The 24,698-nt window shown below is 41.1% G+C and overlaps 1 protein-coding gene across 6 annotated transcripts in view; it reads left to right on the forward strand.

The window, feature by feature from the left end:
- The first annotated feature begins 11,321 nt into the window (after positions 1-11,321).
- Positions 11,322-24,698, forward strand: part of MYH10 (myosin heavy chain 10) — a 160,193-nt gene continuing 146,816 nt past the window's right edge. For all 6 annotated transcript variants that reach the window (XM_049766233.1, XM_049766236.1, XM_049766234.1 and 3 more), the window contains exons 1-2: positions 11,322-11,409; positions 21,164-21,539. In XM_049766233.1, the coding sequence (XP_049622190.1) occupies positions 21,195-21,539 (345 nt within the window). In that variant the 5' untranslated portion in view covers positions 11,322-11,409; positions 21,164-21,194. The remainder of the gene's footprint in view (positions 11,410-21,163; positions 21,540-24,698) is intronic.

The raw sequence follows: 24,698 nt of genomic DNA on the forward strand, positions 1-24,698 counted from the left end.
CAGTGCCTCACATGCAAGACAACATCCCTAACCTACACAAAATACTTTTGTTTTTGTTTTTGTTTTTTTTTTGGGGCCACACCCGTTTGATGCTCAGGGGTTACTCCTGGCTATGCGCTCAGAAATCGCCCCTGGCTTGGGGGGACCATATGGGACGCTGGGGGGTCGAACCGCGGTCCGTCCTACGCTAGCGCTTGCAAGGCAGACACCTTACCTCTAGTGCCACCTTCCCGGCCCCTACACAAAATACTTTTAAAAAAGAAAAGCCTTGATAGATTTGGGGATTGCTTCAGCGATAAAGAACATCCTTTTTCATGTGTTTGTCCTGCGTTTGACCCATGGAGTCTCCCCCACCCCAATCTGCCATCTGCTATGTCTCAGGAAAAAAAAACAACAACAACAACAAAGATCTTTTAAGAATATATTAGTGTAGATTTTCATATACATACCACTGTAGATTGTCATAAATTTGGGTGGGAAGTTATCTAGAGATCTAGAGTCATTTTCAGCAACAGTTTCTGTTTTCTCTACTGGTGGCAAAAGCAGAAACTAACCAGCCCTGGATCCTTCAAGTTCTCTGTGGCATTAATATATATCATAGGACAACATCAAACATGACTTCAAACTTCAGACATCCAACACCAGAGGTTCACCAAGTGCTCAACCAGAACTAATTTGCCAGGAACCCAAAGACATTCCGAGATCAAAAACCCTGTCTTTATTCTGAAAATGATCTAGACTTCATTCTTCTCCAACTGTTAGCCTCCAGTGACCTTTTTCAATCAAACACTAGATGACGACATCCTGGGTCCTCAAATAACATCTGACTACTGGATTTTGCCAATAGTGACACCAGCAATTATCACCACATTGCTAACATTTTGCTTTCTTTTTGTTATTTTTTTTCTTTCTTTGGTTACCTTCTATTATCTTTTTTCCTATTTGTTCCCTAAATATTTACTAAAGGAAATTACAGCTTAGGAATCCCCAGATGTGTACAGGGTTTGTTATCAGCTTCAAGAATCTCTAAGATCATTCCTGCCTTTTTCTCTGAGGCATGTAGTCCATAATATATCTAAAGACTGTTATTTCCACCATTTCCTCATATTACTTTTCTTTGCCTTTCCAATTATGGTAGTTTGGTTCCCTGAAACTCTATCCTTGCATCTTCATTATATTCACTGTTTTAAACCTGCCATCATTTGACTTTAGCTAAAATGGCATCAGAAAGGCTGAAAGGAATTTTTCCATCCATCCATCTTTTCACTCAACAAATATTTATTGAGCATTTACTATTTATCAAGTACTAAAATAGTTCCCGGTGGTACAAGGGGATCACACTGACCTTGCTGTTCAAGTCTAGTGTTCTTTTCTTCATGGTAGCCATCAACACACTGACCTTGCCGTCAAGTCTAGTGTACTTCCCTTCATGGTAGCCATCAACAGCATGAATTTTTTGAGTACTTAAAAGTGTAGCTAGTCTGAAATGAAATGGTCAAAAACACACATCGGATTTTGGAATTATGTTGAAGCATAAGACTTTTTAATATTTGGTTCATAAAAGGGCCCTGAGAGATAGCACAGCGGCGTTTGCCTTGCAAGCAGCCGATCCAGGACCTAAGGTGGTTGGTTCGAATCCCGTTGTCCCACATGGTCCCCCGTGCCTGCCAGGAGCTATTTCTGAGCAGACAGCCAGGAGTAACCCCTGAGCACCGCCGGGTGTGGCCCAAAACCCCCCCCAAAAAATTGGTTTATATGTTAAAAATTAAAATTAGAGAGGTGGTTACTTGCATGTGGTCAAACCAGGTTTGATTTCCAAAACCCTGTAGCATTGCCAATTGTGTCCCCAAAGCAAAAAATAAAAATTATCATTTAAAATTATGTTATTTCTCTTTAAATTTTTTCTATTTTTTGGTGTTTGTTTGCTTGTTTATTTTGGAGTCACATCCGGTGATACTCAGGGGTAACTCCTGGCTATGCGCTCAGAAATCGCTCCTGTCTTGGAACCCCGGGGCATTGAACCGAGGTCTGTCCTAGGTTAGCATGTGCAAGGCAAATGCCCTACTTCTTGCACCACTGCTCTGGCCCCTCTCTTTAATTTTTTCCTTGTGGTCTGGTGTCAGGGATCACATTTGTGGTGCTGGAAAGTAAATTTAGGACTTCAATATACAAGGTATGTATTCTACCATCCATCCATCCATAGCCTTGAACCGTAATTTAGCTCTTTAATGATGCTACTAGAAGGTTTAAATATATACCTATGATTTGTATCAGGGATTGGTTGCATTGCAATTCATCTGACAGCATTAGTCTTGAAGGAGAATTGGGGATAGAGACAAAAATATCTAAGTAGTTTTTATAAAAGTAAGTAAAGAAATAATTTTTGTTGTTATTCTGGACTGGTGGGCTCTATCTCCAACCCCAAAGGGATTGTTATTCGTTCATGAGACCATAAATAGAAGAGGAAGGAAATCCTTTTATAACGCATCTTGAGCAATTGTGCTATAAATTATAAATATCCTTTTTTTTAAAAGGGATGGTGTTGTTTAAGTCATACCTGGTGATGTTTAGGGAGCATTCCTAGCTCTGTGCTCAGGAATCACTCACTCCTGGCAGAGCTCATAATCCATAAACTCACAGGGATTAATCCTGAAACAGCTTATGTGCAAAGCAGATGTTCTACCCACTGTATTATTTTTATAGCCCCACTGTTGATATTCTTTTGCATCATGCTAGATACTTACTATCTTCACACATTATCTTGGCATCTTAAATATCTCACTTAATTCACATTATAGTCATCACCACAATCTGATCAGATCTTTCCTGACTGCTGCTCCTTTCGTATACAAATCATCAAAATCTCTCATTTGCTATAGGAGCCTCTTACCTGGTCCTCTCTCCTCCTCAGCATTCCCCTCCTCCCAGTTCAACTTTGATCTAGTTCATGCATCATATCCAGAGTAATTCTTCTAAAAGTAATTTGGTTACGGAACCCTTCAAATGGAAATTCTCTAATACTTATTCATTGTCCTCTGGAAAAAAAAATCTAAATTTCTCATGGGAACATGTACCAACTGGGCCATGCCTACCATCTCAGTTCTATATTTTACTATTCTTTCATACATTTTCCTTTGCTTTAAGTACTATGAATTTCTTTCTGTGCTTAATCCATCTCTCTTCTACGTGTTGCTTTCTCTGATGGAATTTTCTCATCTATCTGATTAATTTCTTATTCTTCATATTTTTTGTGTGGTTTTTGGGTCACACCCGGCAGTGCTCAGGGGTTATTCCTGGCTCCAGGCTCAGAAATTGCTCCTGACAGGCACGGGGAACCATATGGGGCGCCGGGATTCAAACCGATGACCTCCTGCATGAAAGGCAAATGTCTTACCTCCATGCTATCTCTCCGGCCCCTATTCTTCATATTTTCAATATTAATCTATTCAGGAGACATTCTGGGACAATCTCCATCCATGCCGTATTATCATTCTGGATTAAGTGACCTCTTACGTGTCCCCAATCTTTCTATATTTCTCATGATGACTTACAATGCTCATTGCCCCACACTCCTAACCATTTAGATTAAAAGTCTCTGAGAAACTTTGCTTTTTTTCCCCCTAGAAACAAAAATTTATTTTAGACACAATTTCGGAGGTTTAATACAACTCTTAAAGCTCTTTAGATCTCCAAGGACAGAACTATAACCAATATAGATTGTTATTGTTATTGGCTATTTGTTCATCCTTTCCACTAGACTATGTGTTCCTTGAAGTTAGAGACCAGATCTATTTTGATATAGGCATTTTATCAGCAGCTGGAATAACTCCAAATCACAAAGACATTTAAAATGCCACCAATCTGATTTGCTCTCAGATGTTATTAGTATGCAAGGATTATCCTGCCTTCATTTTTCTAAATCAAATAAATCTGATGGCTTTATCTGACATGGCTGTTGAGAGGCCTTAAATTAGTCATTTTCTTCCTTCTAGAACTCTAGAGAGTTAAGGTGCCCAGAGAATCCCAACAGTCACTTTCTGTCTCAGACTTTTGGAGACTTTAAGTTTGAAGAATTTGTGGATTCTTCATATCAGTTGAGTATTATTTCCTAGGTATTACATCAAACTTCCACTTATTGAATACTGTCAGGAAAATAGCCCTTCAACTAGAAAGATAAAAAAAAAAAGTTCTTATCTTTCTGGGATGATTTGGCATGACAATTTCAAATGTCTTCCTAGAAATACAGATCAGGGAGTATGTGGAACTGAACTGTTGGGCTTTTGGAAATTTGTTGAGGGTGGTGGTGGGGAGAATGCTGCCTGCCTCCATTCCCTCCAGATTTTTTAGTTGATAGAGCAGTGTATCTGGAATTTTTGTTGGTTTGGTATCTCCACAGAGATTAACAATGAAGCAAGAAGTTAAGTTGTTGGAGTGAGGGCTGCTGTGGCTTGTTGATGCAGCTGACAGGGATTCTTGGAAGAGATGCAAATCAACCTGCTAAAATTCATGAGTACACCTGTTTCTTGGCTGAAAACTCTGGGTGCTCTCAGGAGGGGGGTGGGCCGAATTCCTACCTTGCTGAAATCGCAGCAGCTGAATTCAGACCCACCACAGTTGCTGCCCTACCAATGGCCTAACTTCACTGCTTCATAACTAATCTCTGCAGAGAGATCAAGTCAACAAAACCTCCAGGTACACTGGATTGTGAGCTGAAAACACTGGGGTCTTTTCAGAGTGGGTAGTGGGTAGCCTCCATCCATGCCTAGTACTCCTGGAAATTCCAGCATTTCATCCATACATCCCACAGCCATCACCAATTAAATTCAACCCAGTTCCACAGAACCTCAAAAAAATTGGAATTTCTCAATACTGACACAGCAGTAGGAGCACACCAAATTAGATAGAAAAGTAGCATAGATATTACCTAAACTCAACAAGAAAAACTGTAAAATAAAAATAAGATTCCATAGGTTGGTGAGAGACCACCCCAGGCATCGTGTTTCTAACCACTTGGAAAGACAAGTCTGACCTGAGGATCCAGGGTTCAGGTCCCGTTCAGGCACCATTATAATAGAATAAAATCCTCCTTCTTTCTTGGGTTCTAACACAAGAACAATGGAGAGACGCAGGCAGGTTTGGAAATGAATCATGGTCTGGAGTATAATTCACACTCATGGAGGGAAAAATGGATTTTCAGGAGTACCTACACATTTGCCCTTTGTACCTTAGAAGCAGCCAGCTCCATGGAGGTCCGAAAATGCAAGAGAGAGAGACTTCCTCCCAATCTGAGTATTTAATCTGAGAAAAATGACCACACCTGGAGGTGGGACCAGGTGGTCTCAAGGAGATATAGTCAAAGATGTTTCCAACCAATGAGTAACAAGGTGTATGCTGAGGGAGGTAGAATCAGATCAACCCCTTTAATCCCACAAATCCCCCTATTTGACTTTATAGGGAAAAAAATGCAGAAATAAAAGGTAACATAAGGTAATACACCCTAAGGGAAAGAGAGCTACTAAGGTAAGGATGGATGACTCTAAAAATATAAAGAATAGCATAATTTGGGGGAGGGCTAGGGCCACACTCAGTGGCACTCAAGGGTTACTCCTGGCTATGCACTCAGAAATTACTCCTGGCTTTGGGGACCAGCATAAATTTTTGTATAAAAGCAGCAAAAGCTGGAAAAGTAGGAAGCAAAAACTTTTGACCTAAAAACACAGGGTGTCCCTATCCACAAAGTTTCTGCCATAATTCTGGACCTCCATGGAACTGGCTGCTTCCAGACCTGCAACTCTCCAGTGTTCTCATTTTAGAACGGAGGAGGATTTTATTCTATATAATGGTCCCCGAACAGAGACCTGAACTCTGGACCCTCAGATCAGATCCTAAGCAGTTAGAAACATGGTGCATGGGGCTGTCTCTCACCAGATCATGGAATTTTATTTTTATTTTACACAAAACAACACAGAATGTTCAACGTACATTAGACAGCTTAGTCAAACAATGACTTAATTATCCCCATTGGAGTTATAACAATTTTCACAAAATTTCTTTTAATTTTTTTTCAATAATCCCACTACTATTTAGTTGTCACTAGCAATATAAATTAAATTATTTGTGCTTGTTAAAAGGACATATTAGAAAGTGATGGGAAACTTGGGTCAATTATGGAAGAAATGTTACATTGGTGGTGGGATTGATATTGGAACATTAAATGCCAGAAATAATTGAATTATAAACAACTTTTTAAACCATGGAGTTTAAATAAAGTAATAGTAATATAAAAAAGAAATACTGGTCAATGAATGAAGCATGTCAACTTTAAAACCAAATGGAATAGTATAACGGACTATCTGAAAATGAGTAGCAGCTAAGGTATCAATAATTTTGTTTTGGGAGGGCAGCAGAAAATTTGGGTCATAACTGGTGGTGCTCAGGGATTATTTCTGGTCAAGCACTCATGAATCACTCCTGGACAGCTCAGGGGACCATATTGGAGATACAGGGAATTGAACCCAGGTTGTTTGTGTGCAAGGCAAGCACCCTACTGCTGTACTATCTCTCTTTTTACAAGATCTCCCAGGTTTTTAAAGGAAATTAGAAATATGGATTGGACCTGAGCAATAGTACAGTGGTATGGCATTTGCCTTACATGCAGTTGATCCAGGACAGACCTTGGTTCTGACATCCCATATGGTCCCCCAAGTCAGGATGGATTTCTGATCCCTGAGTGTCACTGGGTGTGGCCCAAAAATCAGGGGGAAAAAAACGAACAAAATATGGATCATCAGTGGTATCTCTACTTCCTTTAATGTAGTATTTTTATCAAGATATATCTTGTAAACCATTTAATTTACTGCATAATATTTAATTATCTTTGGTAGATTTACCAATTTGTACAACCATTGTAACTCAGTCTTAGAATATTTTCATCATGCTAATAGGTCTTTCATATACTTACTATTAATGTCTCTCCTATCTTACTTCTTTCCACCTTGACCTCACCTCAGGCAATATTCTATTTTATGTTTCTATACCTTTGTCTTTTATGGATATTTCATATAAATGAACGATTTTTTGAGTGCTGTCTGGCTTTTTTCATTGAGCATAATGTTCAGTTTCACTCCACATTACACTTATCTATATCTTATTTATTTTTTAATTGCTGAATAGTATAATGCATGGCTCTACACCACACTTTATTCACCAATAGGAGGAACATTCCATTTAGAAGCCTATTCTGACTTATGTGCAAGTCTTCGTTCTGTATTTTGCTTGCTATTTTCAGTAGATACCAAAGGGCAGAATAGTGGATCATGTAGTAAAAGTATGTTTGTTTTTTTAAAGGAACTGGTCTATTTTTTAGAGATTGTGCTGTTTTGTATTTTCTTCTTACGAAAGGTTCTTATTTTTCTATATCCTTTCCAACGTTTGTTATTGCATTTTTAATAGTCATTTTACTGGGTGTGAAGTGGTTTCTCGTTATGGTTTTGATTTGCAGTTCCGACATGGTTAGGGAGGTTTCACAGCACTTATTTTTAAATGTTGGAATTTAGTCAAAAATTTTAAAAAGCTTCATATCAGTTCTGGACAGACGAAACACAAAACAGTTTAGAACAAAACAGGTTCCTGGGCTGAACTGCCCGAGGGAACAAGTTTGGACTTCTGACCTGGACTACAAAACAATGGCCTGTGGACTTTTTCTTTTTGCATAAAAGCAGTCTACAATTCCAGCAAAAATTACTGTGGAGAGTGAGATAGAAAAGAAGACCATTTTCAAACTTTACATTCACTTTTTGCCCCAGTAAATCATCTTGTAACGTATTTATTAAGTAAGTTATTTAGTTATATGTTTGGATTCACATTTTTGAGATGTTTAAAAGGTTAAAAACTAAGCGGGTGGCAGAGATGAACTCAAATTTGGGTCTGTTTGGCTCTACATCCTGTGTTTTCTTAATCAAAATGGCAGCAGATTCTGGGATGAAGTTACAAGGGTTGAGACACTTGAGTCAGAAGAGACTGGTGGTCAAGATGCGAGTAAATGAGGTGCGTATGATAACTGCAGTGGGAGCAAGGAAGAGGAATCAAAGAAGTTTTAAGGCTGGTTTCATTAGCAAAGGCAAGTTGGGAATGGGGGAGTTTGTTTAGTGGGATAAAGTGTGTATGTGGAACAAAATAGATTTGAGACCTATTTTTGCATTATCTTTCCCCTCCCAACAGAACAGAGATGTCTAACAGGCGTTTGAAAATGTAGGGATCTGGGCCTGGAGAGAGAGCACAGCGGCATTTGCCTTGCAAGCAGCCGATCCAGGACCAAAGCAGCCGATCCAGGACCAAAGGTGGTTGGTTCGAATCCCGGTGTCCCATATGGTTCCCTGTGCCTGCCAGGAGCTATTTCTGAGCAGACAGCCAGGAGTAACCCCTGAGTACTGCCGGGTGTGTCCCAAAAACCAAAAAAAAAAAAAAAAAAAAAGAAAAAAAAAAAGAAAGAAAGAAGGAAGAAAGAAAGAAAGAGAGAGAGGGAGAGAAGGAGAGAAAGAAGAGAAAGAAAGAGAAGAAAGAAAGAAAGAAAGAAAAGAAAGAAAGAAAGAAAGAAAGAAAGAAAGAAAGAAAGAAAGAAAGAAGAAAGGAAAGAAAGAAAGAAAGAAAGAAAGAAAGAAAGAAGAAAGAAAGAAAGAAAGAAAGAAAGAAAGAAAGAAAATGTAGGGATCCAAATGCTAGGGAGATTCAAGAGATAGATACAAATATTCTTTAGTATTTTTTGCAATATTTTTAGAATATTTTTGGAAATATTCTCTTTAGTATTGATTTTTCATAAAGACTAGTGGCTTTGTGGTACTTAATTTTGATGAGCTTCCGTATCTCTGATAATCTACTGATTTTATTTTAAAATTTGAGAAAATACAAATTTGGTGGCTGTTGGTGTGTAGGCTCTGAGCAAGGACTATTACATTCAGAAGTGATCCCAAAGATGGACAAAAAAGAGACTTAAAAATAGAATCCGGGGGCTGAAGCGATAGGACAGAAGGTAGGGTGCTTTTCTCGCATGTGGCTGGCCAGGGTTCGAACCCCAGAACCCAATATGATCACCTGCGCCTGCCAGGAGTAATTCCTGAGAGTTTGACGTGGTCCCCAAACAAAAACAACAAACAAAGAGAATCTTTAGTCTTCTCTAAACACATTAAGAATCCAGAAGAGACGTAGCATTCACATATTTTGCATAGTTAACTTGTACTCCAGGCACAGACTACACTAATGACAGATCTCTTCATGGAGCCAAGTCACAAGACAGCTGGACAAGGGGCAGCTTACTGCTCTAGTGGGCAGAAGAGGGTGGAGGACCAGATGTTCTGGGACAAAGGACAATACAGAACCCGATTCGGATTTCCTCAGGAAGGAGGCAGCACTCAGCTGCCTCTGAACTTTCTCTGAATTTCACCAAATCTTCCTTATCATTTCCTGCCTTGTTTTGTTTTTCCGCCTTTTTTTTTCAATTTACTGGAGTAGAAGTTTCCTAGGTATATGACTTTTAAGGATGACATATCAGATATGCTATACCCAGCTGTGCCCATATCCAATACGTTATTTGCTATGAAGACTTAATTTTCAATTCTAAAAAATAATTCATTATTATTTTTAAAGTAAAACAGGCTTAATTTAGAAATTCTGAGGGAATAGCAGGGAAGTTGGGGGTGAGAGACAGGAGGGAATTGATGGCAGGAAAGGAACTCTGGGCAAGAAGGGGTGGGTGTCGGAACCCTGTCTGACTGAAACTCAGCTATTAACTTTTTAACTCTTGTCAGAGAGCAGAAAGGGGAGCATGGGGAGGGAAAGAGGGAGAACGAGAGAGACAGAAAATCAATGAGAGAAGAGGTTCTCCAAAGGCTGAGAGAGCCCCACTACCCATCCCAGAGGTAAACCCTGAAAAGCAAGAAAGCATCATGTTGAGGCATGATGCACCGGGGGCAACACATGTGAGTCTCATTTTGTTCTGATGAGGCAGCTTTGATGGTTTAGGGGTAGATCTAGCTGTGCCTTTCACTTCATTCTTGTGTTTTCAACCTTCCAACATAGCTTCAGGGGACCCAAATGATTCGAGTCTAGAGACAATTGATCTTTCTGCAGAATTCATTTTGGAACCCACTTTTTGTTTTGATTTTTTAGATCCCTACATAGAGTCAGGGGACCCAAATGATTCGAGTCTCCAGACAATGGATCTTTCTTCAGAGTTCATTTTGGAACCCAATTAATTTTTAGATCTCAAACATTTTCTACATCCTTTGGGAAAGGAAGACCAGAGGGAGTAGAAACAAATTCTGCAACATCTTCTCATCCTCTTGCTGAAGGGAGCCTAGGAGCCCCATTGGATGGATCAACGAAAGGATGACTGAGGTGAATTTTTCCTGAGATGAATGTCCCCCCCTTTTCCTGAGGTGAATGTCCCCCCTTTTCCCTGAGGTGTCCTCTCAAAGGTTCTCGTTATGGGAATCCTCTTCTCCCTCACAAACACCCCAGACTGCAGCCTCTGAGGGACAAAAACGGGGTGCTCCGGGGTTCAGGCAAGGTCCATCCAGCCTGTGAAATCTCCTCAGAGCCTGTGCTCAGGGGCAGAGCCAGCTTAGCCCTTCATCTCTTCTCCCCTCACCCCATTCCAGAGCAGGTAGGCGAGCGCCTGAGCCTGGCTTGGGGGCCCCCTCAGGGCCCCTCAGGCCTCTGGTGGATGACGTCATGCCTCTGGACCCCATTTTGGCTCCACCCCTCCTCAGGCACAGGCAGGCCAGAGAGCAGAGCCCCTGAGGCAATCCAGTCTGAGCCGGTTGCAGCCAGCGGAGGGTGGGTGGGCTGCCTCACGCCTTGAGAAGGCCTTTTTTTTGGGGGGGGGGGGTCCTGCTGCTGCACCCCTCTTTAGGAACCCCACCTCAGCAGCAACAGCAGGAGCTGAGAGAGAAGCAGGCCTCAGGGGCCAAGTGGGGCTCTTGTCTGGGAAAAAAAAAAAAAAAAAAAAAAAAGCCCAGTCAGGTTCAGCTGTCAATCACTCTGCAGCCAGCCAATCACTGAAGAGAATCGCAGTCGCGCCTCTGGGCAGCTCTGACGGACGTGACAGACGACCAATAGGAAGCGTCCTCGTTGAGCAAGGGGCGGGAAGGGGTAGCCAATCAGAAGCCGGTCTAGTAGAAGGGGGCGTGGCCTCGAGGCTAGGGTGCTGGCTAACGTCTTTCGGCTCAGGGCGGAGGTGATGGGCGGGGCGGGGGTCCAATCAGAGCGCGCCCTGAGGCGCAAGGCCCGCCCCCTCGGCGGGCGCGCTCGGGGCTCGCAGTGAGGAGAAGGCAGGGCGGCGGTGGGCGCGGGGACTGAGGCGTGTGAGGGAAGGCTCAGGGCGGGCGCTGGCGCCTCCATCTTCGGCGGAAGGTGAGGCTGCGCTTCCCTGCAGGATGGAGTGTGCCCTGAGGCCTGGGCAGGAAGGAGCTGGGGGTGGTTGTGGGGAGCAGGCAGGATGTGGGGTGCCTGGGTTCGACTGAGGGGGACTCTATCTCATCATCCTTCCATTGCAGGGGTTCGAGGAGAGGTGGAAAATGTGGAAAATTTGGGGGTTCAGGGCCTAGGAGTGAGGGGATGCAGTTGGGGGAAGCTGAGGGGGGTTGATGAATGACTCCCCCATATTGGAGGGGTTTGAGGAGAGGTGGAAAATGTGGAGAATTTCAGGGTTCAGGGCCTAGGAGTGAGGGGAAGCTGAAGGGGGTTGATGAATGACCCCCATATTGGAGGGGTTTGAGGAGGTGTGGAAAATGTGGAGAATTTCGGGGTTCAGGGCCTAGGAGTGAGGGGATGCAGTTGGGGGAAGCTGAGGGGGGTTGATGAATGACCCCCCCATATTGGAAGGGTTTGAGGAGATGTGGAAAATGTGGAGAATTTCGGGGTTCAGGGCCTAGGAGTGAGAGGATGCAGTTAGGGGAAGCGGAGGAGGATTGATGAATGACCCCCATATTGGAGGGGTTCGAGATGTGGAATATGTGGGAAATTTTGGGGTTCAGGGCCTAGGCATGTGGGGTTGCAGTTGGGGGAAGCCGGGCTTGTTCTCTTGGTGGCAGCATAATAGCAGCATCCCTCCTCATGCGCCTTGAGGGGAAAGATGATGGGGCTGGGTTGCTTCCCTTTTTTGGGGTGATTGATGGTGAGGTTGGTGAGTCAGGCACGTTTGGGGGTGCATCGAGAACGCGCCCCACGCCTATAGGATGGAAGGGAGTGATTGTACAGCGAAGGCTACTGCATGCGTCCTTGGGGCCTAGAATGCTCTTCTCTTGCCCCTTGGTGGGTTTTGGGGTGCTTGGAGGATCCTGGGGGACACTGAGGCCGTGTTTTTTTTTATTGGGGGGGATCGGGAAGGCGGGAAATGTGGCCTGGGGGAGGGTCAGCGTCCGCCTCACATCCCTTCTTCATTGTGTAAGTGAGTTGGCTGGGAATTTGCTCCCTGCAGTCTCCTCTCTCTCTCTACTCGCTTGCTTGCTTGCTTGCTTGCTTGCTTGCTTGCTTGCTTGCTTGCTTGCTTGCTTGCTTGGCTTTGTGCAAAGTGGGGTGTCTCCTCTCACACCCCCGATGCTGGAATATCGAGGTGCACTGCTGCAGGGGAAGGAAGGAAGTTGCACCCGAAGAGCCTTTGCCCTTTGCTGAAGATTTTCTACAGGGCCTGGTGGGCCCCCCATGGGCCTGAAGGGCGGTGGCCCTGGGGCCCCCCAACCTGGCCTGGATGGAATCCACTGGGCCTTTCTTTAGCAAGGAGGTTGGAGACATTCGGGGTCTGAGCCAAGCTGGTGAAGTTTGGGCATCGTGGCTTCCAGTGATGACCGTTATCTCTCTGCTCCCTGGGCCCTTCTGCGGTGGATAGAAATGGGGGTGCAAAAAAAAAAAAAAAGAAATGGGGTGCATGGAAATGGGGTAGGGTCCGGGAAAGAAGGTGGGGTAGAGCCAGCCTGCAAATGAAACAAAGACTGCAGTTTTCGCTGAATTACTAAAGAGAATACTTTTTGGAGTCTAAGCTGAGATTTTTTTTGTATTTTAATGTTGAAATAGAACAAAAAAAATTTTTTTTTTTTTGCATGAGATTAATTCTTCCCGATGAGACCTTGGAATTGAATTGGTTTTTATTGGCACCCTTCATCAGTCTAACTTGATTTCTTCTCTTAGAATCGTTGCTTTTGATGTCGGGAGTCTATGCCCTGTCTGTCTTGCCTAAGTGGCCATTTTATGCAGCTCCTTATTTATTGCATCTTAAATTCAGTCCCCCCCTTGTCTTATCTAGAGAAAGCATATGGTGGAGTTGTGTGAGCTTATCACGCGCTTTTGCGGCAAAGGGATGTGACCCTAGATCTTGGCCTTTTATTTGGGCTCCTTAGGGAAATCATTATAATGAGAGTAATGAAAAGTCTGGAATGGGAGGTGGGATGGAGGATATTTGGAAGGGCACGTTCCATTGTGATTTGACTATATGTGTCAGGGGGTGCCTGCACTTTCTAAGCACATGCAGATGGTCATTTCTGGTGTTCAGTTCTTAACATGCACCAATGCTGTTGAGAGATAATGTGTCACCGTGCCCTGCTCCTTCATTTGGGTTGTGTTAGAACTCATCTGGTTAAGCAGAATGATGATGCACTTAAAGACTAACACACCACAGTAATGTAAGTGGCCAAAATAATATTACACAAATCGAGAGTACCTGGCTTGATTTGCTTTAGAGGAATGTGCCAACATACATCATTTCTCCATCATTATGGTCTGACTTAATATTCAAGCTATTCTTAAAAGTGTTTCCCTGTGCACACCTATAGTAGTTGCTAGGAGGCAGTTGAGAAATTTTCTTGGTGGCATTTCACTGAAGTCAAAAATTAGTCTATAGGATGAAGCTACTGAGGTGAACATCTAAAACTAAAGAAAGGGATGGCTTTTGCTCTTTAACTATTCATACATACACACATGATTGAGCCATAGCTAAGCATTTATTTCCAACGAGAGACCCAAAGCTTTCAAGTTTTAAATAATTGTCTTCTGCAACAAGATTCCTTTTTATTCCTCCTCATCCCTAAGTATAGGTAGCTTTTCTATAAAACAAAAGATTTGTCAGATTTTTCTATGTGTTAATAGGGTTTTTATGTTGCAGGGGAAGCAATTTGCACTGTGAAGGGGCTCCTCCTGGCTCTGCACTCAGCTGTCAGTCCTGGAGGTGCTTGAGGGGGTCCTATAGGCTGCCAGGGATAAGACAGCTTGCAAGGCAAGCACCTTACCCGCTGTGCTATGACACTGGTCCTGATAAGGTTTTTATTTACTGGAGAGGCAGTATATATTGCATGCAGATGCCTTTCAAAATTTAACTCTTCTCTTTTAAGGGTTGCAACGTACTCTCAGCTGAATTCTGTGCTTAATTCTAGCTCTGCTCTGCTTAGAACGTGACCTTGGGCAAGTAATTGTCTTTCTTTAGGCTTAGACTCCATGTTTGTAGTACGGAGCTATTAATAGGTGCCTGCTTCGTAAGGATGTTATGTGGATTAAGAAGCGATATAGGTAGGGCCAAGGATGTAAAGTGATAGAGTCCTTGCTTTGCAGGGTTCAGTTCCTGACATGGTTTCTGTAGCATTGCTGGGGAATAGCTGGGAGTAGCCCTTGAGCGCTATTGGATGTGACACAAAAACTAAAAAATAATTTTTTGTATATATGTAAACTGTTTAGTACCTGATCATAATTAGTGATCAATCATAATAGTAGTTGCCTTTAAAATATTTTTTTATGTTCCAGCTCACCTCAGGAAGCTCACCACAAAGAGTGATGAGTTTAGTTAGAGAAATAACTACATTTTGAACTGTCCTAATATTGAGAATGTATGAGGGAAATGTAGAGCCTGTTTAGGGTACAGGCGGGGGTTGGGGGGGGAGGAGGGAGATTTGGGACTTGGGTGATGGGAATGTTGCACTGGTGATGGGTGGTGTTCCTTTTATGACTGAAACCCAAACACAATCATGTATGTAATCAAGGTGTTTAAATAAAAAAAAAATTAAAAAAATATTTTTTTATTAAGTCAAAGCGTTTAGGAGTGACTAAATACCAATATAATAAAAATTTATTACCAGATGAAATAAAAAAATACAGCATATTTACCTGTTATAAGAGAAGAGTTAAAAATGAACAAAATATCCTCATGAGCTTTATGAAGCAACAGTGAGGATACCCATTGCTTGCTAAACTCTCTGGTCCAGAGTAAAGGAAACAAGAATTCTAGAGAATAGTACCAAATGTTAGGAGAAGAATTAAATTGTCAGATTGATCTGCAAAGAAGTTTTAATTTTTATCCTAAAATGTTTTAATTATAAAACTGTGATTTACAAAGTTATGATAATTTAGTTTTAGGCAGATAGTATTTAAACACCAAATACCATCACTGGTGTTGACTTCCTTCCACCATTCCCATACTCCCTATCTTCCCACATTGTCACCACCTTGTCAGGCACAGTACATTGGTAAGTGACTGCAGCTTAAAGCTCAGGCTATTGGTGAGTCTGTGCTTTGGGTATATATTTCTATATCACTACCACATTACCAGGATAACAAACATCAGTCCCTGTTCTTGCATTACATCCTTTCTCCTCTTCTCCCTTATGTTCTTACCTTCTCTGTCTTCCTCCCTAAACTCTGAGGCCAAGGGTAATCTAAGCATCCCCCCTTTATTACATTACCCAGGGGTCTTCAAACTACGGCCCGCGGGCCACATATTGTATTTATTCCCATTTTGTTTCTTCACTTCTTTTTTTTTGGGGGGGGCACACCCGTTTGACGCTCAGGGGTTACTCCTGGCTATGTGCTCAGAAATCGCCCCTGGCTTGGGGGGACCATATGGGACGCCGGGGGATCGAACTGCGGTCCGTTCCTTGGCTAGCGAATGTAAGGCAGACACCTTACCTCTAGCGCCACCTTACCGGCCCCCTGTTTCTTCACTTCTAAATAAGATATATGCAGTGTGCATAGAAATTTGTTCCTAATTTTTGTTTTTACTATAATCTGGCCCTCCAACAGTCTGAAGGACAGTGAACTGGCCCCCTGTTTAAAAAGTTTGAGGACCCCTGTGAATTTTTTAAAGGGTGGTATATGGATCAGAATTTGAAGAAAAGGTGGTTTCTTATTTGAAGAAGTTATAGTTTTCTTTCTTTTTTTTTTTTTTTTTTTTTTTGGTTTTTGGGTCACACCCGGCGTTGCTCAGGGGTTACTCCTGGCTGTCTGCTCAGAAATAGCTCCTGGCAGGCACGGGGAACCATATGGGACACCGGGATTCGAACCAACCACCTTAGGTCCTGGATGGGCTGCTTGCAAGGCAAACGCCACTGTGCTATCTCTCCGGGGCCTGAAGAAGTTATAGTTTTCTGAGTGTAGGGACAATTCATGTAATGAATAGGTAATTGTCCCCTATTCAATAGCAGTAGAGTTCCCCTCCATCCAAACTCATATAGCAAGAAGCAGCTTCAGATTAGTTGTAGAAAAGTAAAAGTGACTTACAATGCAGTTACCAGTGAAGATCCAATGATTTTCCTTCTTTAAAAATGCATCTGAATATATGCCTCCAGGAACATTTCTTTATTATGTTTTCATAAAATAACTGGTGTACTTTTAAATTATAAGCTTTTCTTCATTTAAAAAAATTGCTGACACATTTAAAATACACTCACTTTTTTTTAATCATCTACAGAAGGCCACACTTGGCAATGCTTACAGGGGGAGAACCATGCCTGCTCAGGGATCCAACCTGGGGCACCAAATTATGTGTTTCGATACTTTGGACCCCTAAAATGTACTGCTTGGGTACAATTAATTTAAAATTTATAAAACAGTTTTTACTAAAAGATCTTTAGTACTCATTCTGATTTACTAAACACAAAACGAGAATATCATTTTATAAAACTAAACATCAGCATATCATTATTTACTCAATGCAAAATTAAGAACATACATGCATAACTGTGGGCAGGTTCCTAAATGTTATGTGGAATTTGTAGCTTATACCTAAAAGAATAATATCAATTTGCCATATTTTGTTCTAATTGGATATTTTCTCTCCTGTATGTTTTTGGGTTATGCCTAGTGGTCTCATATTTTGCTCCTGGCTCTATGCTCTGGAATTACGATGGAACTCAGGGAGACCATGTGTGGGACAGGATATTGAACCTAGTTTAGTTGTGTATAAGAGCCACAGTACTATCTTTCTGGCCCATATATTTTCTCTTTTAATAGACTCCTTCAAAAGGAAATAATTTTTGTCCTCCTGTTTGTCTCTAGATTCATCTAGGCTATTCCAATACCCCTAGAGCCATGTCCCTATTGGCTAGTGTGTTGTAAAGGCAGAAAAATGTTTTACTAGCCTTATTAGATCAATTCCTAGAAGTAATGGAATTTTTAATATACCAGTTTTTAGACTCTAGAATACTTTCTGTAAGACAAATTTAATTTTATTTGTAATACATGTTAACAGTTTTATTTATAGATTTTAAAAATAAGAGCTATATTCAGGGATTCTGAAGTTGAGGCATGGCTGGGGTGCTGGGGATAAAATGCAAGGCGTATTCTTTACCCTGTGAACTATCTCCCTTTCTCTTTATTTGTGAAGTTTCAGCGTGATATGTCTTGTGAAATTTTGGGTTTAATTTTATTTTGTAATTTTTGTCTTATCCAAGCCCATACTCCTTAAAATAGCAACATGCTCTTTAAATTGATTTATGAATTAGTCTAGGTCATCATTGGTTTTTCAGTACTCAATTCTGCCTCAGCATAGCTTTTACTAACTACTGTATACCATGGCAACCAAAGTACTGTGTATGAAGTGATGATTTTCAAACTGGTCCCAGGACCAGCAGCACCAGCAACTTGTGAAATTCGTTAGCAGTGCAGCTTGCTAGGCTCTAAAATTTACCCAGTAGAAACCCAGAAGAGGGGTCCAGAAGAGGCTTAAGCATTTTAAGTACTTCTGATGCACATACCAGAGTTTATATTGGATTTAGATTGCATTACACCATAACAGTTCCTAAAGAATATTAGCTATTTTATTCAGGTAAATTCTTTTTCTTTTTGGGGGGGAGTGGTGGGGAGCCACACCCAATGGTGCTCAGTGCTTACTCTTGGCTCTACACTCATGAATTATTCCTGGTGGTGCTCAGGGGGACCATATGAGATACTGAGGTTCCAACCTAGGTTGGCCATGTGCAAGGCAAGCACCCTACCTGCTGGACTATCTCTCCAGCCCCATGATTCCAGAAAATTTTTATTACTGGAGAAAGAACTAGTAAATTACCCACTATCAGTGATTAATTCGTTAGAAATTAAGAATAAACCTTAAAAATAAAGGAAGTTATGAATGTTCTTAGAAAAGCAGATAAAGTAATAAAAACCATGTTTATAACCTGATGGCATCAAATTACATACACAAAAATAATGTTTAGTAGAAATGACAAGGCTCTTAGAAAAGTGAGAGATGCCTGTTTTTGAGACAGGCTACTCAAGGCTTATATCTGACTGCTCAGGGCTTACTCCTGGCAGTATTCAATAGATCATACGTAGTGCTGGCAATGCCTGTTGCATGTCATACAAATGTCTTAATCCCTATACTATCTTAGAATTCTTAAGATGATGTCTTTTGGTTGAATAAAACCAGTTGCACAACTGTGGGAGGAAAGGCAGCTTAGAACAACATATAGAGCTGTTATAAGCCACTGTATAAGCCAACTATAAAAGAGTTCTAAAAAAGTAAGCCAATTAGGACTTGAGATATCTCAATTATATGTCATAGAATAGTGGTTTTCTTAGTGTGACTTTATAAACTATTCCTTTTTCTTCTGGAATATTCTGTCTCATATTATGTCTGCCTCTGGGTTCTAAAGGATCCTAAGTACATGCGAGTCTGTTTAAGAGATGAAAGATTATGATGGTAGAGTGTTTCTTGATGAATGATGGAATGCTGAAGAGGAAGAGAGAGTAATGACAGCTGCAGGAACGGAACTGGGGGCCTGAATAGTTTCCCTCAACTACTTGAAAGGCTCTCATAAGAAGCCTAATTAAGCTTGTCCCTTATGACATTGGTTTTTTGTTTGTTTGTTTTTGTTTTTTGGGCCACACCCGGCGGTGCTCAGGGGTTACTCCTGGCTGTCTGCTCAGAAATAGCTCCTGGCAGGCACAGGGGACCATATGGGACACCGGGATTCGAACCAACCACCTTTGGTCCTGGATCGGCTGCTTGCAAGGCAAATGCTGCTGTGCTATCTCTCCTGGCCCATGGCATTGTTTGATCATATCAAGTCCACAAGAGTTCAAAGCTACAGGACTGATTTGTAAGAAAGTATTTTGATCCTATTACTTGAAGATCAAATTGGAGCATATTTAGAACTGATGTTTTTTTACACTTCTAGCAGTTCTATGTTTTGTAGCTGTATTCTGGTACTGCTTTTATTATGGGTCTTTGTTTTCTTGTTTCCTTTCCTATTTTAACTCCCTATTTGTGGCAGTAATGAAAGAAAAGACCAAAGAAAGCCAAATCAGAAATTTCTTTTTTTTCTCTCAGTCATTGAGGATATGTTTTGAGTAGGTCTTTAGACCACTAGAGTCATTAGTTATGGTGGTCACTCTTTTTTTTTTCCTTTGGTTTTTGGTTTTTGAGTCACACCCGGCAGCTCTCAGGGGCTACTCCTGGCTCTACACTCAGAAATCGCTCCTGGCAGGCTCGGGGGACCATATGGGATGCTGGGATTCGAGCCACCATCTTTCTGCATGCAAGGCAAATGACCTACCTCCATGCTATCCCTCTGGCTCCATGGTGGTCATTCATTGATGCTCACTTTGAAAACTGTTAGTAATGGCCAAGAAGAAGAAGAATACCTTTTCCCTTAACTCAAAAGATTTTTATTGTTTTTATTTAGAGATTGTTTTTTAATTTTCTTTTCTTTGGAGGTAATAGATCAGATTTATGATACTATATGTTTCAGGTTTATAATTGCTTACCTTGGTAACGGTATATATTGCACCATGCCACACCACCTATGTCAATATCTACCATTGACTAATTAACGCTTTCTACTTGTTTTACCCATCTCACTTCTTCTCTTGTAACAACCATTCTACCACCAGAGTCTTTAGTCTGCTTTGTATTTCTGTATTCCCCAAATGAGTGAAATCATATGGTATTTGTTTTTGTCCTCTGATTTATTTTACTTGATATTACCCTCTTAAGGTCTATATATATTTATATATACATATACATATATACAGACACAGACACACACATACACACACACATATATATAATATATATATTGTTGTTGGGCCACACTGGTGACGCTCAAGGGTTACTCCTGGCTATGCACTCAGAAATCACTCCTGGCTTGGGGGACCATATGGGACACTGGGAATTGAACGCAGGTCCGTCCATGATCACCTGGTGAAAGGCAAATGTCCTACTGCTGCTCTATTGCTCTGGCCCCTCCATATATTTTTTGTTTGTTTTTTGTTTTGTTTTTAGGCCACACCCGGTGACGCTCAGGGGTTACTCCTGGCTATGCACTCAGAAGTCGCTCCTGGCTTGGGGGACCATATGGGATGCCGGGGGATCGAACCACGGTCCATCCTAGGCTAGCGCTGGCAAGGCAGACACCTTACCTCTAGCGCCACCGTGCCGGCCCCATCCATATATATTTTGAGGGTACAAGATCTTCTCTGTATTCCTCCTATGCATCACATCTTTCATAATCTACTGTCTTGTTCTGTTTTTCTTGATTATTGCGAATAGGGTTTACAAGAAGAACATAAATCTCAATAGTGTTTTTATTTTCTTTGGTTAAATAACTAGTTATGGAATTGCTGGATAATATGATCTCTCTCTCACTTCCTCCTCTTTCTCTCATATATTTTAGGAACCTCCATGTTGTTTTCCATAGAAACTGCAATAATTTACATTTCTGTTAGTAGTGCTCGAGGGTTCATTTTTCTACATATCCTTGCCAACAATGACCATTTCTGGACATTTTATAATAGTCATACCTAGTGGTGAGAAGTATAAAGCATATGCATTGCTACAAAAGACTGTTTCTTAAAAAAAATTATGTGCATATCTTGTATTTTTCAATATATGATTTGTTCTCCTTTTCAGAGGCAGTAGTTCTTCAATCCTTCTGTTTACAATGGCGCAGAGAACTGGACTTGAAGATCCAGAGAGATATCTCTTTGTGGACAGGGCTGTTATCTATAACCCTGCCACTCAGGCTGATTGGACTGCTAAGAAACTAGTGTGGATTCCATCGGAACGCCATGGTTTTGAAGCAGCTAGTATCAAAGAGGAGCGGGGAGATGAAGTTATGGTGGAGTTGGCAGAGAATGGCAAGAAAGCAATGGTCAACAAAGATGATATTCAGAAGATGAACCCACCTAAGTTTTCCAAGGTGGAGGATATGGCAGAATTGACATGCTTGAATGAAGCCTCTGTTTTACATAATTTGAAGGATCGTTACTACTCGGGACTTATCTATGTAAGTATTGCCTCTAATGAATCACGTGGAATAGTGATTGGGAATTAATGTGAGTTATTCATATGGTCATGATCAAATGAGAATGTGGAACTCCATATACTCTGTTAAAATGACTATTTTTGTTATGTTTACCTAAGTCTTGCTTGATATCTTAACATATAATTATAAATAATCTATTATGGATTAGATGCACTAATACGATATTTGAAGATTTGTAATCTACTTGGGAGCACAGTAAGATTGGGAAGATAGAGGACAGCATGTGGCAGAAAGAGCAGGGAATTTAATATAGCAATGAGTTGAATTCCTAGGATCCAGGTAGCAAATTGATAAGATATTCAGCTTATGGGCTAGAGAGATAGCACAAGTCAGTAAGGGACTTGCTTTGCATGTGGCCAACTCGGATTTGATCCTGGCATCCCATGTTGTCCTCTGAGCATGCCAGAAATGACTTCCGAGGGTAGAGCCAGGAACATCTGAGCATTGCCAGGTGTGGCTGTCAAACCAAACCAAACCAACAAACAAAAAAGCCAGCTAACACCAGAGCATAAAGTGAAAAAGTAAAATGAAGATGAGTAACAATGTACTCATTAGGTGCAGGAAAAGGAAAATGATCAAAACTGAGGTTTTTAGAGGAAACAATTCAGGATGAAATTGTAAGGTTCTGTGGCTAACTTTGTGCTAAATATGTTGGTATTAGCGGTGTCATTTACATGTCAGAGAAGTAATTGAAAATGAGAGACAAAATAGGAAAAGTGCAAGTCAGATACTAAAAAAAAATCTAGGAGGACAGAATCTAGAAGGGCAAACAGTGAAGCAGCAGTATAAATAGAGTGTAAATTTAGAATGAAATGTGAGGTAGGGAGAAAAGTTGACTGAAATAGTTTGAATTTTGGAAAGTGAATTTTATGCAAGGAATGTGATTTAATTTTTAATTTCACTTGTAATTAAAAATTTCAGTTGTTTATGATATTTTAAGGCACGTAATGTTTCAATACCAATACCTTCCTTCCACCAGTGTCCTCAGTTTCCTTCTTCCAACTTTCCTCTATAAGTTACTTTTATCTTTTTTTTTAATTTTCCCCTTTTAGGCACTGTGGTTGACAATAATTGTTACTTATCATGCATGCCACCTAGGAGTGATTTTAGAGCATCCGTGTAATTTAAAATCAAAACGAGTTTTCCCCCACTAGGATTAGAATTAGAATATTCAACAAATATTCCTCAGCATCTATAGTATTTTAGGTGCTAGGGAGAGTGGGGTGGGTAGGACAGATCTGATCTCTGTCTTCATGATGCGTCCTTTAAAAAGAAAATGAAACAGACTTTGGGATTGAGTAGGAGAATGGCATTATCCTGCAGGTAGACCAGTGAATGTTTTTTTGAGAAGTAGCATTTGACTGATATGTGGGAGCTGGGAAAATTAGAAAGAAATAGTTCATCCCTAACCTTTGCAAAGAACAGTTTTAGTTATGCCTACTGGTATCTCTTTCATTTTATTTTATAAAGAAAAAATGTGTGAACCACCAAAGTTGAGGTTAACAGGTGGCTTGTGGAAAATGGAAAAGGGGATCAGCTAATAAGGCTGGAGAATAACATTAGTTGAAACTGGATGACAAAATGTGTTTGGCAACCACATTTTTGCCTGAGTTTGCCAGGTTTTGTTAGATTATGGGCTTGCCACCCAGGTCTGTGAAGGCAGAAAAACCTTTTCACTGTTCTATCTTCAGAGAGAAGCTTCCTGTTTCTCTTGTCTCCCTATTGAGAAATTAAAGGGTTCTGAAGAGAGAGGACTGGAAAAAGGGTTGAATTTAAGAAGTGAGGGAAAATGGTTGTGGTTCATTTTCTTGGTCATTTTCTAATTTTTTAAATTGTGTCATTAAGCTATTGTGGTTGCAAAGCTATAAATTTTTCTCTTAGTAATTCTGTGTCCCTTTGTAGTGTACTTCTGATTTGCCTTGTGATCTCAGAAGGTAGTTTGTACCATTTCTATTCTCTTTATTTTTGGGGGGGGAGTTGGGGGTGTTTTGGGCCACACCCGGTGACACTCGGTTACTCCTGGCTATGTGCTCAGAAATCACTCCTGGCTTGGAGGACCATATGGGACACCGGGGGATCGAACCATGGTCTGTCCTAGGCTAGCTCGGGCAAGGCAGACACCTTACTGCTTGCACCACTGCTCCTGCCCCTCTATCCTCTTGATTTTATGGAGCTGTGTTTTATGGGCTAGCATGTGGTCTATCTTGGAGATTGACCTATGTGCATTGGTTAAGAATGTGTTTCCAATTTTCTGGGGATGGAGTGTACTATATGTATCTATTTGGCCTCTTTCTTCCATTTCTCCTTTAAGAGCTAGTATAATCTTATTGGGTTTCAGCATGGTTGACCTATCAAGGATTGACAGGACGGTATTGAGGTCTCCCACTGTTGATTTCTTCTTTCAGATTTGTCAACAATTGTATTAAATATTTTGCTGGTTTCTCATTGGGTCTGTATATGTTTAGGAGTGTGATTTCTTCCTTTTGTACATATCCCTTGATTACAAAATGTCCATCTTTGTCCCATATTACTTTTCTAAGTCTAAAGTTTGTGTCATCTGTTATTAATATGGCCACTCCAGCTTTTTGTTTGTTTTTGGTCACACCTGGAGGAGCTCAGGGGTTACTCCTGGCACTGCTTTCAGAAATTGCTCCTGGTAGGCTTGGGGTACCATATGGAATGCTGGGATTCGAACCACCATCTCCTGGGTTGGCCGCATTCAAGGCAAACACCCTACCGCTGTGCTATCTTTTTAGCCCCAACTCTAGCTTTTTTAAGGGAGTTGTTTGCTTGGATGATTGTTTTCCAGCCTTTGATTTTGAGTCTGTGTTTGTTATGACTATTCAGATGTGTTTCTTGTAGGCAGTAGAATGTTGGATTCAGCTTTTTGATCCATTTTGCCACTCTGTGTCTCTTATCTGTTGCATTTAGTTCATTGACATTGAGAGAGATAATTGTCATGGGATTTAGTGTCATCTTTGTGTAGAAGTTTGGTGTGTCTTTTGGTCTGTCTTGTCTTATAGTTTGTCTTTTAAGGCTGGTTTTGAGTTTGTAAAGTTTCTGAGCTGTTGTTTATCCATGAAACTATGAATACTTCCTTCAAACCTGAACATGAGTCTG

This window comes from Suncus etruscus, chromosome 20 (genome assembly GCF_024139225.1).
Source record: "Suncus etruscus isolate mSunEtr1 chromosome 20, mSunEtr1.pri.cur, whole genome shotgun sequence".
NCBI lineage: Eukaryota > Metazoa > Chordata > Mammalia > Eulipotyphla > Soricidae > Suncus > Suncus etruscus.